General features: G+C 37.9%; 1 protein-coding gene across 1 annotated transcript; it reads left to right on the plus strand.

The window, feature by feature from the left end:
* Positions 1–15,449: 15,449 nt before the first annotated feature.
* Positions 15,450–17,561, plus strand: LOC108990319 (high affinity nitrate transporter 2.4-like). Its single transcript, XM_018964243.2, has 3 exons — positions 15,450–16,325; positions 16,423–16,538; positions 16,626–17,561. Exons 1-3 carry the CDS (start codon positions 15,516–15,518, stop codon positions 17,290–17,292), a joined length of 1,593 nt encoding a protein of 530 aa, XP_018819788.1. The 5' UTR covers positions 15,450–15,515; the 3' UTR covers positions 17,293–17,561.
* Positions 17,562–18,221: the final 660 nt, after the last annotated feature.

Below are 18,221 nucleotides of genomic sequence, written 5' to 3' on the forward strand. Positions count from 1 at the left end.
ATGCAAAGTGCAAACAACCTTTATGTACAAAAACTCTGTCGAATATAAGGAAAAGCCAATTTATCTACTCTAACAATGTCCCGAAGTCGTCCATGCACAAATTCATCACCAATAGAATCTGAAACTCTACCCTTCGTGCCTTCTTTTGCCAAAAAAATTTGCTGCCATGTTAACCTCTATAAAATTATGTCAAAACCGAATATTAAGCAAGCTAACAATCTCTTTAATCGCCTCTCCAAAATTTCAAAGAAACCAATATTTGCATATCCCGAAAGCTAACCAACCTATCACAACACTTGAATCTGATTTTACCAATAAATCTCTAAAGCCAAGCGATTGACACAAACATAGCCCATCAAGGAGAGCACGACACTCAGCAATAGTATTTGTCGCATGACCATAGAAATGAGAAAAACCCACTAACACTTTGCCCCGATAATCACGAATGATGCTCCACCACCAGATCTACCCGGATTACCATAAGATCCGCCATCCTCATTCAGTTTAAGCATCCCCACATCCGAGAGCTTCCACGCAATCAACCTTGGTAATTTATCACATACCGGAAATATCAGACAATTTAACTCCTGCAAAACTAACAAATCATTAACTCCCATCCTTTTGAACTTTGGCAACCCATTTGAGATGTCTCTTAAATTTATTTTCACAACTTGCAAAATGGCCCTCCAATCATAAACAACACCCTCCATCCGAGAGGCACATCTAGCCCTCCAAAGAGCCCAAGAAATAATAATAGAAAGAATCCCACGAACCCAGCCAGCCTGAGATGAAGATGCCGCACATCCCCACCAAAAATCCAACATCCCCTCCCAAGTCAAAAAGCCTGGTAATCGGACCCCACAAATAGAAGCAAAATATCTCCATATTTTTTTCAGTCCCTCCTCTACACAAAGAGCATGATCTAATGTTTTCAATACTCGGCTCAACAGAACAACAACACTTTGAAACCAACAGGATACCCAGCTGTTGGATATGACATTTTTTTTGCACTAAAACCTTCCACAACCACCTGCGCCAAGGGCAACTATCACCTTTTTTCTTCACAATCTGTCACGCTGATTTGGTAGAGAAAACCCCATCAGCCGACGGCACCCATATACATACGTCTTCTCTTGCCCTCAATTTAATACCCGAGTGAATAATTTTAACCACCACTTGCTCAGAAACAAGAGACCTCAACATCACAATATCCCACCCAAACTCAGACCAGAGAGATCTTACTTTCAACCCAGCATCAACATCCCCTATGCTGCTTGCTGCCAAAGAACCATCTCCCAACCAGTTATCAAGCCAAAAGCTAGTATTTCCACTACGAATTATCCAACGGGAATTCTCCAACACCATAGGTATTATCTTCATAATTCCTTTCCAAAACCGAGAACCCCTACTCAAATTCATAATTGAAGAAATGTGAGCATCACCCACATACTTAGCGGAAAAAAATCCCACCATAAAGAATTGCCTTGAATAATTTTCCATGCAAACTTCATAAGCAAAGAAGTTTGAACCTCTAATAAATCCCGTATTCCAAGTCCCCCTTACTCTATCGGCAAACAAATTTTCTTCCAAGAAATCCACTTCCCTTTTTTTATTTTCTATGGTGGAACCCCAAAAAAAATTAGAGAAAAATCCTTTGAGTGTCGACAAAACTTCCTTAGGCAAATTCAGAACTGAAAGCACGTGGATAGGCATATTATTCAAAACATGCTTTATTAAAAGGAAAAAGCTTCCAGCCGGATGGGTTTAGAACCCAATTTCACACCCAGCCAATAAATAAACGACACGTAAGCACTCTAGAAAAAGCTTAGCTGAACCCACATCCACGCGACTCCACCTCTTATCTTCTGAATCCATCTCCCTGCCTCTGAATATCTCTCCCTCCCCTGCACGTAATCTTTTCTAAGAAAAATCACCCCTTCCACGACTCACAACTATGAGCCAAACTCACGCCGGAACGCCCACCACCTTCATGGTACTCAATTGTAGTCTTGTTATGCAAAATGAGGTAGATATGCCAACCTAAGAGGATGCTTAGTGCCACACATAATGGGACTAGCAACAGCCCAGAAATGCTTAGTGCCACACACGCTCTCTCTCTCTCATCTCTCTCCTTGGTAGTGCTTTCTCTTTCCTCACTCTGCCATTGCTCGCTAAGAGCATCTAATTTTTTTTCTCTCTTCTTGCTGCGAGCAGAACACAACAATGCAAATTCTTTTTTTTTTTCTTCTCTTCTTGCTGGGAGTAGAATATAGCAGTGCGAACTTTATTCCCCTTTGAAAAAAATAAAATAGCGCTAGGAAAGACCAATTGAGAGAGAGAAGGTTGCATAATTGCTTCTAGATCTTAGTTTTTTTCTCTTCTTGCTGGGAGTAGAACACAACAGCTTTAAAGCTTCTTCAAGGAGTAAATTTACATATAGCTTCTTCGAGGAGGAAGAAGAAGATGGTTCCATGATGCTGGGTCTGGGCGTTTGCTGGTGCTTTAATCTTTTTGGGTATTTGTTGTCTGTCTATAAATATCCGCAAATTCATAAAGAAAAGCACAAAAAATTGGATGCATATGCCAAAACTCAGTTGGCATAGAAAACAACAGGAAAAGAAAAAGAGAGAAGAGAGAGGGGGAGAAAGAGAGAGAACGACGAGGGAAGGAGAGAGGGGAGAGGGGAGAAAGAGAGAGTGGGATCAATTACATGCGGATGCAAACTGTATTTTACTGAGATGTCTATGTGGCAGTTTCTAATTTGGTGGGTGTAAAATAAAATTACACACCCGACCGGCTGGAAGCTTCACCCTTATTAAAATAATTTTACCACCAAAGGAGAGTAACTTACTTTTCCATCCCACCAATTGTTTTTGAATTTTTACAAGCAACGGATCAAACATACGTAGTTTCATTCTCCCTACATGCAACGGAATACTCAAATAAGAACAAGGTCATGCACCTTCCTCAAAGCCAGAAAGACGTTTCAATTCCAATTTCCTATCAACCGAAAAATTATAAGAGAAAAGAATTGCAGATTTATGAGGACTAATTAGTTGACCCGACATAGCCTCATATAAATTTATTACCTCTATCAACCTTCGGATCGAAACTTTGCTGCCCTTAGAAAAAATCAAGAGGTCATTCGCATATAATAAATGGTTAATCATGATTCCGCACAAGAATTTAAAGGTTTAATCCTTCCCAACTGAAATTTCCTGTTCAACATCCGTGATAGCACTTCTTCCGAAAGAATAAACAAATAAGGTGAAAGTGGATCATCTTGACGAACCCCTCGAGAAGACTTGAAAAAACCCCAAGAACTACCATTCAACTAGGGAAAAAAATGGAGAAGAAACGCAATTGAAAACTAGATTCCTCCATTTATCCGAAAAGCTCAATCTCCTCAACACCTCCAATAAGAAACTCCAATTGACCCTATCATACGCCTTAGCCATATCAATTTTTAGCATAACATTACCTCCTCTCACTTTTCGATTAATACCCTGGACCAGCTCCTGTACTATAGTCATATTATAAAAAATACTTCTCCCCCTAATAAACGCCACTTGCTCATGAGAAATAAAATGATTTAGCAATGTAGCCAATCTAAACACCATCACCTTTGCCATAATTTTATAAACTACAGAACAAAGACTAATAGGCCGGAATTGCCCAAAACCCACCGGTTCATCTACCTTAGGAATGAGCACCAGATTAGTGGCACCAAAGAAATTCATCAATGACTTCCCCTCAAAAAATTCAATGGTCATCTCAACAAGATCCTGCTTAACAATATCCCATGCAAGAATAAAGAAACTAGCCAAAAAGCCATCCGAGCTCGGGCTCCTATCCATCGAGATCAACCATAACGCAGCTTTTACCTCTTCCAGGGACAGCCACGCAATTAAAGCTTCATTTTATTGATCTGAGACCGAAGGCAAAAGCAGGGAAAGGGCTTCTTCATCAAACAAAATTGCCTCTGTGGTAAGAATGGCCTGAAAAAATTTGACAGCTTCATTATGAATATCGTTTGAAGACTCTAGAACCTGTCCAGTGTTCAGCCTCATTTTTCCAACCCTCTTATTTTTCTTTTTAACTCTCATCATAGCATGAAAGAACGTCGTGTTAGAGTCTCCCTCCACTAACCATTTAACCAGGGATTTTTGACAACCCAAAATCTCCTCCCTATGCAACCATTGTAAATGTTGATGTTTACAGTTTAATAAATCAACTTCAACCTGAGTAGAATAATTAGTTGAAACAGAATTTTCTAGCTCCACAATATGATTTTCCAGGTTCTGTAATTCAACCTCCACTCTTCCGAACACCTCAATATTCCATTTTCTTAGAGCACACTTCAAAGGCTTCAACTTCTTACTAATTTGAAACATAGGGCATCCATCTACATGCATACTCCACACCTCATTAACTAACGAAAGAAAAGCATCATGAGTTCCCAACATTCGTTTAAACAGGAAAGGCTTTGCAACCATATCTTGCTCCCGTAGTAACGAAACCAACATTGGCGAATGATCTAAAGATGATCTCGGAAGATACTCAACTTGAACATCCCCAAATATATTAAAGAATTATGTGTTCCTCAAAATTCTATCCAGTCTCGCCCAAATACATCTCCCCCCAAGCCTACCATTGCATCAAGACAATCGGTTCCCCACATGAGGCAAATCAATCAAACCACAATGATGAATACAAGCATTAAATTCAGCTTTTCTACGGGGAGCTTACATAATACCACCAACATTTACATCATTAGACTGGATAATATTGAAATATCCCCTAATAAACCATGGACAGCCATCCGAATCGTGTGCACACAAAAAATCCCAAAGCTCTACTCTCTTACTTCGAAAACAGCTAGCATAGATAAATGTAACAAGAACTTTCAAACTCCCATGAGAAAACCAGCCACTCATTGCTTGGTCCGACATTGAAATCAAATCAAACTCAAAATCATCCTCCCAAAAAATCCATATATTTCCCCCAACCTCATCATTATTAATAAAATTAGGCAATTTCATTCACCTTGTCCATCTACTACATTTATTAACACCAAGAAAAGGTTCCAAAAGAGCCACCATAGATGAACGACTTTTATTTAAAATACGCCGAAGCCTACTTTTCGATGAAATATTACCCCTAATAATCCACGTCAATATATTCATCATAAATTAAAGAAATTTCCTTGAGCGAGTACGTCGCTCAAAAACAACAATAGACTTTTCTTTCTTTACCCCCTGAATTTCTTCAAAGGTATGTGCATATCTGGGTCAGAATCAAAACATTTAACAGCCGGTTCATTCAACTCCTCCTGTTGTTCGCCATCCGACACTCCTGTTGTTCGCCATCCGACACCGCTCTACAACTCGTAAACAAACCCTCTTCCTCACTCCCTTCCCAAAAAAACTCCTATATGCACATCCTCCCAATTCGAACTCCAAAGCCTCATCAGTAAGCTTCAGAGAACTCCTCGGAGACGGACAAGAAAACATCCTAGGATCAACCTCCACATCAGACTCTTTCTTCAATAACTCAAACCAGCTTTGACGCTATTCTTTGATTTTTCCATCTTGGCAACATCCTCCCCCACAGAAACTCCATTAAAAAAGTCACCACCCAACTTCAGTGGCGGACTCAACCTGATTATTTGCCTCAACAAACAGTCAAACTGACTTTTAGAGAAAACCTGACTAGTGTCGGAGAGAAATAGAACACCCTGAGAACTTTTCTCCACCTCCGCCTTACGCACCTAAATCCCATCCAGAATTTCCTTCCTACGCAAAACATTGGCAGCCACAATCTCTTCCTCTGGTTCAATACATTGCTTCTCAGCCTCACGAGAACCCCACGACTTTCCATACTTGTTTTGGCCTCTCTGATTTCCCAACATCTTGTTTCTCATGATCCCCTCTTTTTTGAATCTTTTCTTTTCATTTACAATGACTTTCATGGTGACCTTGCTTTCGACAATGTAAACAAAAAACAGGAATAGATTCAAAAACTACCTCTTGATAATAACTATTATCCAACCTCGGAGTTCCTAGCCAAAAAGAATGACATAAAGGTTTTGAAACATCAATCTCAACACAAATAAGGGTTGTTTCCGGAAGAGTGACACAAGTCGTCGCATTGTCCCTCTTCAAAAAAGGGACATAACCTCCACCAATACTTCTCAAAATTGACTCGTGGAAAAAATTCGAGGGCAACCCCGGCAGCACCATCCATAAAGGAACCCAAGGCAAGTATTCCTCCTCAACAAAATGTGGCGTCCAGTGAGAGATTCTATAAGGAACCCCTACAACATCCGAATTCCCGCAAGCCATGACTGAAATAAAATCATCCTCATTCAAAATCCAAACAGGAACATTTCTAGGATTTCACAATTGGCCAGCCAGAGGAATAGAGCGCAGCCCCAAACGGTTTTTAACAAAACCACATACATTATCCAGCGACAACCTTCTCTTTAAAAATTGTAGAACCACAGAAAACCGGAAAGGCTCTACCGATTGCTTAATCTCATTCTTGGAAAACAAGAAGAACATCTCCCCTTTATTGAACCTTGGCTCCGGAAAAGAACTTCAAGCAACGTTTGTGGTCGTGCGACCACCACATCTGCAAAAGCAAACCCAGACAAAGAACCTGAATGATCAAACTTCAATTTCATCTTCTGCGCGACCCGCCGATCAAAACCCTCTACCGCACTACCTTGCCCTACCGTCCCCGACGAAGGGCCGGCGGCACAACACCATTAACGAAACCCTAATCACCTCCCAAAATTAGAGAGAAAATTAAGTCCCTACCACGTCACTCTGTGCTATATATGATCTATTAATGGGTTGTTTCACTTTTTGTAAATTATCTCAAAGCTCCTTTTCAAATTATTAAATGATCACTCAGATATTTAACTAACCTAGCATTGATTATGACTATTAAGAAATCATTCTAAGAACAATGAATTATAAATATCATCCACTGAGATGACAAGATTGAACCATTTAGCAGATAAATAATACATTAAAACAAGATTTGGAGTACTCCAATAATCTTGTTTTATAGTCCATATATACCAAATTCCTTGGACATCTAAATTGGTTTAAAGTGGATTGAAAAAATCCAACATGCCTTACCTTTCAAGTTGTTTGTAAAAACCTCTCACAAACCGTGAGTCCATGCATGACAACCTTCCAATATATGTACCGTATGTACAATGAATTGAAAGCAAAAAATAAGGAAACTAGCTAGCCGTTTACAAAATATTTGTTTTGAATTTTTCCATGTAAAGCATGTGTAGCCATTGTGTCATTGACATGAATCTGGTTGGCTTGAGTCTCGGTTTCCATAGAGGGAGTTGGAGCCGTTGGAGTTAAATGGGTCTTAGTTTCCATAGAGGAAATTGTAGTCGTTGGGGTGATTTGAGTTTGAGTTTCCATAGAGGGACTTGTAGCCATTGGGTCTTGCTGATCTGTGAGATCATCTTCAATACACCCCCGCAAACTGTGCTGAGGTAGAAGGCCAAGTTTGGAACGTAGAGAATAAAGGGTAGGCCGATCAAGAGGTTTGGTAAAAATATCTGCAAGTTGAAGAGAGGCTAGGACATGCTGTGTTTGAAGAAGACCAAGAGCAACGCGTTCTTGTACATAGTGGTAGTCAATCTCAATATGTTTGCTACGAGCATGGAAAACAGGATTGACAGTCATATGAAGAGCACTTAAATTATCACAAAAGAGGATAGGTGGTGATGAGAGGTGAACACCAAGATCACGGAGCAAAAAGGAGATCCATGTAAGTTCCGCAGTGGTGTGAGTCATAGCACGATACTCAGCTTCGGAGCTGGAGCGAGAGACGATTGTAGAGAGACAAGTTTGAGGACATCCAGCCCAATCTGCATCAGAAAAGGCATAAAGATCAAGTGTAGATTGTGAAGTAAAATGCATACCAAGATTAACTGTACCATGTAAATACGGAAGAATGCGTTTTACCATTTTGTAATGAGCAATGGTGGGTGAATGCATAAATTGTGAGACAAAGTTGACACAAAAGGCTAAGTCGGGACGAGTGAGAGTAAGGTATTGAAGGGCACCAACAATGCTACGATAATGACCAGGGTCAGGGTAGGGAATGTCACAAGTGAGACCCTTTGTTTTGGGCATCATGGGGGGTACCCATGGGCTTCCAGTTGTGCATTTGGGCACGTTCTAAAATATCTAAAGCATATTTGGCTTGAGATAAGATGAACCCATTAGAGGTGCGAGTGACTTGAATCCCTAAAAAGTAATGAAATGGACCAAGGTCTTTCATGGCAAATTGTTGGCCAAGAGTAGTGATGAAAGTGTTGAGATGACTAGGATTGGAGCTAGTTAATAGAATATCATCAACATACAATAAAAGAATTATAGTGCTGTGAAAAGAGTGATAAGTAAAAAGAGGGGTGTCTGCAGTGCTACCAGAGAACCCATAAGCAATGAGAAAATTACTAAATTTATCAAATCATGCATGAGGAGCATGTTTTAAACCATATAAAGCTTTGTTTAATTTGCAAACCTGTGAGGAAAGAGTTGGATGGATAAAACCTGGAGGTTGATCCATAAAAACATCTTCCTGTAGATCACCATAGAGAAAAGCATTATTGACGTCAAGCTGGCAAATGTCCCAAAGATGAAAAAGAGTTAGGTAAGAACAATGCGAATGGTGCCAGGTTTGATGACAGGAGATAAAGTCTCTGTATAATTGACCCCATCCATTTGATGGAATCCTTTAGCAACAAGCCGAGATTTGAGACGATCAAGAGAACCATCGGCATTGATTTTGGTCTTGAAGACCCATTTGCAACCAATGACATCCATGGATGGGGTGCAGGGCATGAGGGTCCATGTGTGGTGGTCATGGAGTGCCTGTATTTCGTCTTGCATAGCCTTGTTCCAACCAAGATGGTTGAGAGCAGAGCGGACAGTCTTTGGTTCCTATGGAAGATCAACAAGAGCATGAAGATTAGCATATTTAGGGTTAGGTTTGTGAATACAAACCCTAGAGCATGTAACCATGTGATGGCGAGAAGGAGACTGAGTGGAGTCGACCATTGGTGATGGCGATGAAGGAGCGAAGGCATTTGTCTCATAGGCAGCATTACTCAACATTGCTTGACCAGAGGAGGTAGGTGTAGTGGATGGTTCTGTCACAATCACCAGAGGAATGAGAATATCTGCATCAAGATGGAGGACCTGCAAGGTAGATGAACTAGCAGAACCTGAAGAGTCAGTATTTGAAATAGGAAAGCACCCCTCATGGAACATAGACAATATTTGAGTAGTGGAGGAGAGGACATGAAGGTTACCAGGTTGTTTAAAAAGGAAGGTAGATTCATCAAAGACAACATGTCATAAGATGAAGATGCGTCGAGAGGATGGGTGGTAGCACTTGTAACCTTGATGTGTTCACTATAGCCTAAGAAAATGAAAGATAGAGTTTTGGGGTCAAACTTGTTATGTTTGATGTCCCAAGTATAAGGATAGCATTTCGAACCAAAAACATGAAGAGAGGTATAGTGGGGGAAAATGACCATAGAGGATGGAAAAGGGAGAATCAAGGCCAAGGGCGGTAGAAGGAAAGCGATTAATTAAAAAAAACAGCAGTAGTGAAACCTTATACCCAGAAACGTTATGGGACACCACTATGAAAAATCATAGTCATGCCCAATTCCCTAATGGTGCGATGCCAGCGTTCGACCAAGCCTTTTTGTTCAAAGGTATGGGGACAGGAATATTGATGCAAGATTCCTTGTTGCTGGAGGTGAGAATTGAATTGATGGTTAGCAAATCACCACCGCCATCAGATTGAAATTTTTTTATTTTTTTGTTAAATTGACGATCAATGTATTTTTCAAATAAAAGAAAGGCATTAAAAAAATCAAATTTTTTGCGAAGGGGAATAAACCACATATATTTTGAAAAATCATCAACTAAACATGCATAATATTGAAATTTTCCAACAGATAAAACAGGGAAAGGACACCACAAGTCACAATAGATTTTATCAAATACATTAAGATGAGGATGGTCGGAGGACAAAAAAGGTAATTTGCTCATTTTTCCTAGTTGGCAGCTTTCACAAATCGAGGTACTAGTATGCTTGCCGACGAGTTGAATAAGACCTTTGGAGTGAAGAACTTGAAGAGTAGAGGCTTGGGGATGACCCAACCGTTGATGCCATGTTTCTTCAGTTACCGATCGAAATCGGGTGGAGAAATGAGCTTCAACAGGTGGGTATAAGACATACAAGTTACCCTTCCGTCGCCCATTTAAGATTGTGCGGTTGGTCGCTTTGTCCTTTATAGAAAAACTAATACCATAAAATTCACACAGGTAAGGATAATCAGATGTTAATTGACTAACAGATAAGATATTTTTAGCAAGATCGGGAACTAATAAAACTTCTTTTAATTTAATTTGAGAAGTCACAGATCCAATAATAGTATCACCAATATGAGTCATGTAATGTGCCATCACCAACAATAACAACATCAGTACCAAAATAACGGCGAAGGTTTTCAAGCATACCTGAATTACCTGTCATGTGGGCAGTGGCACTTGTGTCAGCAGTCCATTCAATATCGGAGATAGAGTTATTAAGAGTGAGCGCAGCCAAAGCTTGTGGAACATCATCAGGTTGAAGAGTATGATCAAAACATTGCCAACATTTAACTGCCACATGTCCCTTTTTGCCACAAATTTGACAAGTATCAATTTTTTTGGAATCTTCTGTAGGAGCCGAGTTATTTGAGGGATGTGGTGCATGCGGCTGGGTAGAGTTGTGAGGGGCTCTTGAGTTGAAATTCGACAAGGTGAACCCGCGTCCCTTGGAGGAGAAGGAACAGTCAACTTGTCGCTGAGTATTAGGGCCTATTCTTTGTCCATAAAAAACCATAGAGTTGTTAAAGAAGAATCATGAAGGTGAGATCGGAGCTCATACCCTTGGAGGAGCGGCACCACTTCAGAATATGTTAGCATCGGTGGTTTAAGCATGAAGGTGATGAATGGTTCGTACTTCGGTCCAAGGCTAATCAAGAGGGAGAACACCTTCATTTTATCCTCCATGGGCCGTCCGATTGCTTGTAAATTGTCACATAGAGTCTTGAACTGCCAAAGATGATCGGCAAGAGAGGTGGTTGGCCCCTTCCTCAAGTACGAGATTTGCTGGGTAAGGTGGAATTCCCTCTCTTGAGATGCTTGGGCATAGGTGATTTTGAGGGCTTTCCAGACATGGTTAGAGGTGTCAAGGCCTACCACTAATCTGAGTGCTTCTTCGAACAGGGTACTAATGATCCACCCACAAAGGAGTCGATCTGCCTTGCGCCATTTAAGGTATGTCTAGGTTAATTCTTGGGTTGGGTTTGGGGAATCATCAGAGTGTTTGGGTGATGGGGAGTCACCAGTGAGGTGCTCGACCAAGTCTTGGCTTTCAGCCAAGGCTAAAATTTGTTCTCTCCACAAATGATAATTTCCTTGGGTGAGTTTGAGAGTAACAAAGTTGCTTACACTCAGGGAGATGGAGGCCATGTTTAATCAAGAGGAAGACTCTCTTGCACTCTCACAAGGCCATGGATACCATAAAGACAAATGAATTCAAGTTGTTTGTAAAAAAGTCTCACAAACCGTGAGTCCATGCATGAGAGCCTTCCAATATATATACCGTATGTACAATGAATTGAAAGCAAAAAATAAGAAAACTAACTAGCCGTTTACAAAAGATTTGTGTTGAATTTTTCTATATAAAGCATGTGTAGCCGTTGTGTCATTGACGTGAATCTGGTTGGCTTGAGTCTCGGTTTCCATAGAGAGAGTTGGAGCCGTTGGGGTGAAATGGGTCTTAGTTTCCATAGAGGAAATTGTAGCCGTTGGGGTGATTTGAGTTTTTCAGTTTCCATAGAAGGCCTTGTAGCCATTGGGTCTTGCTGATATGTGAGATCATCTTCAATATGAAGCACCAAAAGCTAGTGATATTGTTGCAAATCTGTTAGCCATGATCATCATATCATTATTATGATCTTGACAGACACATAAGATCCTTTTTTTAATTAGTATTGTTAACATGCTGCCTAGCTTTTTTTTTTTTTTTTTTATCTTTTTATCTTTTTAATATATTTAAATATATATTTTTTTAAAATACCAATACATGCATTAAAAATAATTTTCTTAATCGTTAAATAAAAAAATTAAAAAAAATTAAATATAAGCAATCAAAATGAAGAGATAAACTCAAGCGGTATATTAATATTTTTCCAAGATTTATATATCCAACGTACAGTTTTTTCTACCTTATAGAACATTTCAATTTTAATTATAATTAGCATATTGTTCAAACTATTTACTAATTTGATGGGTAAAATTTGCTGACCCGACGACAAGAAAAAGTACGGCCGACAATTACGGTACCGTGACAAAATATCTCAAACGCTTAACATTCCTTAAACACACGCAAACATCTGCCAATGGTACTTCTTATATAATTATTAATAATCCTTGTCGGCAATCTGATCAACATCATGATGACAAGGTCTTACATATGCTTGAATCCTTATACATATATATATATATATATATATATAAAAATAAATAAGTGCAAAAAGACGTCTTGCATGATAAGCTATACATAATGATGAAGAAACATCCTATTTTTCAAAATATATATCAAGCTCATGTACAGCGCTGTTAATTTTGACCAAAATCCGTCAAAAATAAAACGCAAAAGAACTCTATCAGCTCGTGAAAGGGTAAGACGCACTTATATAATTATATAGTTTGTGTCTTCATCATCAACTATAACTAGAATTAATCCATCTACAACGTAAGAGTAGTAGGTGTTGTTTAATCTGACAATTAGGAGTACTTTGTGAACCATTCAGATATTGAAAGTACAGCTAGCGTCATTTTATTAACACCTAGGATATTGTTTGAAGAGTTCAATTAAACTTGAAGAAATAGAGGCCAGGGACACCAAACTGATCATGATTGCCCGTTGTTTGACTTCTACTTTCGTATTAGTGGTAGACTCAATAAAATTTAATCAAAATTTAATTAAAAAATTTATTTTTATAAATTTAGTTAGTCACTTTTTAATAATATCAAATGACAGACTCTTCAAATCTATCACTATTATATTAAAATATTGATTTTGACCTTTTTATTTATTTTAATCTAATTGTAATTTAAATATTTATTCGTTATTAAAAAAGTACAATGTATATTAATTTTCTAACTTTGATATTAGATTTTTTAAAAAAAATTGATATCAGTTAATAATAATATTGTAGAACTAGAACTTGAAACACTTCAACAAGATGATGTTATGTTATTGAAATGATTACTGATGGAGACTAGCCACCTTCTATGGTTGAGACAAAAATAAAATTTTTAGAGTTGTGAGCTCGCGCGAAACGAATAGCATGTGGGAGAGGAAATTTTTTATTCCAAAATAATATTTGGCCAACAACTTGGACTCGATAGATTTGACTAATGAAAATGATCAAAGTTAAAAGTATTGTAATTTTATTGAGTTCATTATAGTGAAATTTTATACAATCTAATTAAACTTTGATAAAAATATAACTTTGTTGAGTCTCTCTGAGTTGCAAAATAATAATAATAATAATAATAATAATAATAATAATAATATATTAATGTTGCAGTTTGGCCAGTACTATAGTCGAGAGTACTGCAGTGAGAAAACTGCAGATTTGTCCCCTCGAGAAGACGAAGACAAAGTTGACAAACCATGCTAAAACAAGATTAAGGGTAGATTTTGAAAGTGAGATGAGAATTTTGTATTTTGTTTAAGAGCTTAAAATATTATGTTTTAATATTATTATTTACTTAAAATTTGAAAAATATGAATTGAGATTTGAAAAAGTTAAATTTTTTATTATATTTTATATGAAGATTTGAAAAAAAATGTAATAATAAGATGAGATGAAAATTCTATGTCTCATCCCATCCTCCAAACTTACCCTAAATGAGAATAAATATGGTACTAAGACGACGTAGCAGCACATGAGCAACACGGTCGAGCGAGGAAACTAATGCCAATACCTTGGTATGTGAAAGTTGTGAGAGCATTAGCATTGGACTCATCAAATGAGTCCAATCTTCAAAATTTGATGATTTTGGTTTTAAAATCCTGGCATTGGATTCATCATATGCTCAAATGTCAAGCTTTTAGCTACAGTACATTCATCTTCATCTTTAAATTTGAAGACTCACTATTCACACTCTATAACCATTATTTTATTTATTTAAATTATTGTTTTCCAATTTTGAGCCACAATATATTTAAGTTAGGAGATAATAATTTAAATATTAAATTAAATTATTAATTAACATATAGTTAGTGTAATTGTCAAATATGAAAAAAATAAATTAAAAATATTATTATTAAAATAATAATATTATATTATTATTTTGATGAATCTAATGGTTAATCCAATGTGGAGTTATGGATATAGAGGTTTTGGATTTATGAAAAATATGTACTTTTCATCAAATTTTAAAGATAAAAATGATGAATCCAATACTAATGCTCTGAAACAGCTCAAGTTAGTGTATTCATCAAAGGAAACAACACGCACTGCATTCTATTTACAGGCGCTATTAATGGTGTTTAGTTATTAACTGACTCCTTCCTTATATGTGATCTTTAACGTCGACGGAACAGAACGAAATCAATTTGAAACTAGAAAAATTCTGTACGATTACAAGAAATCAGTTCTTTTCTAACGATTTTAAAATCGTCATGAGTTTTGTTGGCTCTTTGATCAGGGCCATCATGTACGAACGTATACGAAGAAAAAATCATTAGTGGAGTACTTATAATTAAATTACAATCAGAACCTTAATTTTGTAGTAATTATGATCAGTAGTACTACACTCGATCGTTTTCTTCCCGATCATGTAAATATTATATATATATATATATATATATATATTGTTGTTATAAGATTTGAGCTAAATTTCGTAATCATGTGAGAATGGCGAGGTAATCAAGCAACATATATATATATTATCACGTGAATAATAATGAGATATTTTGAGATATTCTATAAATAGTAGTAAAAAAATAATAAATAATATTAAATAATAATAAATAATAATAAAAAATAGATAAAAAATAATAAATAATAAATAAATATTCACAGGATATCTTGACAGCCAAACTATGCCGGCACCATGCATCTAATTAAAAGGGTTATCTGATCCTTGGGATATACGATGAGGCTTTTTCCTGTTTATAACATCCTAAAACGCGGCGAATGGTCTGATTCTCTCATCAATGTTTTTAATTAATATTTCTTACCCATTGGGAGTCCCACTGGCCCTTTCAACTTGCACAATGTCAACCGTTACCACAGTATAAATACCGAGCAATCATCCCTCCTCCATACAATATCAACACCAGTTATAGTTCCATAAACCCAGGTCTCCCAAGCCCTTTCGGAGTGTGATCCAATGGCTGGAATTGAACAATCCCCAGGAAGCTCCATGCATGGAGTGACAGGTAGAGAACAAAGCTTTGCCTTTTCAGTTGCTTCACCCATTGTCCCAACGGACACAACTGCAAAATTTTCTTTACCTGTTGATTCTGAGCACAAGGCCAAGGTTTTCAAGCTTTTCTCCTTTGCCAATCCTCATATGAGAACCTTTCACCTTTCTTGGATTTCCTTCTTTACTTGTTTTGTCTCCACCTTTGCCGCCGCTCCCCTTGTTCCTATCATTCGCGATAACCTCAACCTAACCAAACAAGACATTGGTAATGCTGGAGTTGCCTCTGTCTCGGGAAGCATCTTCTCTAGGCTTGTAATGGGTGCAGTTTGTGACCTCTTAGGGCCACGATACGGGTGCGTATTTCTCATTATGCTTACAGCTCCAACTGTTTTCTGCATGTCGTTTGTGTCGAATGCTGGAGGCTACATAGCTGTCCGGTTCATGATTGGATTTTCTCTCGCAACGTTCGTGTCGTGCCAATACTGGATGAGCACCATGTTCAACAGCAAGATTATTGGGCTCGTCAATGGCACTGCTGCCGGGTGGGGCAACATGGGTGGAGGTGCAACTCAACTGATAATGCCTCTGCTTTACGACGTGATTCGGCGTACTGGTTCCACTCCCTTCACTGCCTGGAGGATAGCCTTCTTCATTCCTGGTTGGCTTCATGTGATTATGGGAATCTTGGTCTTGACCTTGGGCCAAGACTTGCCTGATGGAAACCTCAGTACCTTACAGAAGAAGGGTGATGTTTCCAAAGATAAATTCTCCAAGGTCAGTTTTCTTGAACTCTTTTATCTCTTTTCTTCTTCATTCTTTTCTGTCTTTCGAAGAGTCATGGAATTTCAACTGATTTTCTTTTATGAATCAGGTGTTGTGGTATGCGATCACAAACTATAGGACATGGATTTTTGTTCTCCTCTATGGCTACTCCATGGGAGTTGAATTGAGCACAGATAATGTCATCGCTGAATATTTCTATGATAGGTTAGCTACTATATATAGCTACTTCCTCCTCTGCATTACTCCTCACAATATATTATATATCCTAACCCTACGTTGGCTATATGACAGGTTTGATCTTAAGCTTCACACTGCCGGAATCATTGCAGCCACCTTTGGAATGGCCAACCTCCTTGCTCGTCCCTTTGGTGGCTATGCCTCTGACTTTACAGCTAGATATTTTGGCATGAGGGGCAGGCTTTGGACCCTCTGGATCTTCCAAACTCTAGGAGGTGTCTTCTGCATCTGGCTTGGCCGTGCCAATTCTCTCCCAGTTGCCATCTTGGCTATGATTCTCTTCTCTGTTGGAGCTCAAGCTGCATGTGGAGCAACTTTTGGGATCATACCCTTCATTTCTAGGCGATCTCTGGGTATCATATCAGGCTTGACTGGGGCTGGTGGGAACTTTGGCTCCGGGTTGACACAACTAGTTTTCTTCACAAGCTCAACATTCTCGACTGCAGCAGGTCTCTCTTTGATGGGGGTCATGATTGTGTGTTGCACTCTTCCTGTGACATTGGTTCACTTCCCGCAGTGGGGCAGCATGTTCGTTCCACCTTCAAAAGACATGGTGAAGTCTACCGAAGAATTCTATTACGCATCAGAGTGGAATGAGGTTGAGAAGCAGAAGGGTTTGCACCAGCCAAGTCTCAAATTCGCAGAAAACAGCCGGTCAGAGCGTGGCAAGCGTATTGCCTCAGCTCCAACTCCATCAGATTCAACACCAACCCATGTTTAGTACCCATAAGGGAAGTAGATCAAAGTGATGATGATGGTGAAAGTTATGAGCGACCAGTAATAAGAACAAAGGCTGTCTTAAATGTCTGAGTGTGTCTCTGAAAAGATTCTTAGCTAGTCATTCAGATAAAGCAGGAGCTTACCTTTTTAGATATCCGAAGAGATTCATGTGGAATCGTCTATTGGAATTTGTATACAAATGTAATATGCACTTATCTGTGCTTTGTTAATGCATGGCATGCATCTATCTGGTGTGGAATTTTCTGCAAATGGCTTTCCATGATTGGTTGAATTGAAAAAAAAAATATATATATATATACATATATATATATATATATAGTTCTCAATTATTAATTAATTAGCTCAGTCTCAGAGTTTTGACCTGTCACTGTTTGGAGTCGTAATTTTCAAGTTTCTAAATAAATATACTCTGGCTCTTTCCTATCACACAATATTGTTTAATTAAAAATTAGTAATTACCTGATCAATTTTAATAACAATTAATACGAATACCAAATCATTCATATTTCAAATTAATTAGGAGGGTCCTTAATTTGATATTTTACAGCGTTATCTTTTTACTCAACAGATTTTTAATTTTATCATTTTAATCTTTAATTTTTTTTTCAATTAATTAAGAACTCCAAAAAATTTTAGTAAGGAAGAAAATAAAATTAAAAACTAGAATAACAAAAAACAAAATAACTATGTCAGCCTTACAAGTTGATTAATACGGCTGCAGGTCTACTTATCCCAATATATATTATTAAGTTTCCTGCCTGCATATATGGTCTGAGGGGGCAAAAAGAAAGAAAGTTATTACAAAGAATTAAATTTTCAGAGAAAAATCAAATCTCTTACATGACATATCTAAGTTTTTGTTGCTAAATTTTCAGAGAAAAAACAATTTTCATAACCAAAAAAAAAAAA

This window comes from Juglans regia, chromosome 14 (assembly GCF_001411555.2).
Source record: "Juglans regia cultivar Chandler chromosome 14, Walnut 2.0, whole genome shotgun sequence".
Lineage (NCBI taxonomy): Eukaryota > Viridiplantae > Streptophyta > Magnoliopsida > Fagales > Juglandaceae > Juglans > Juglans regia.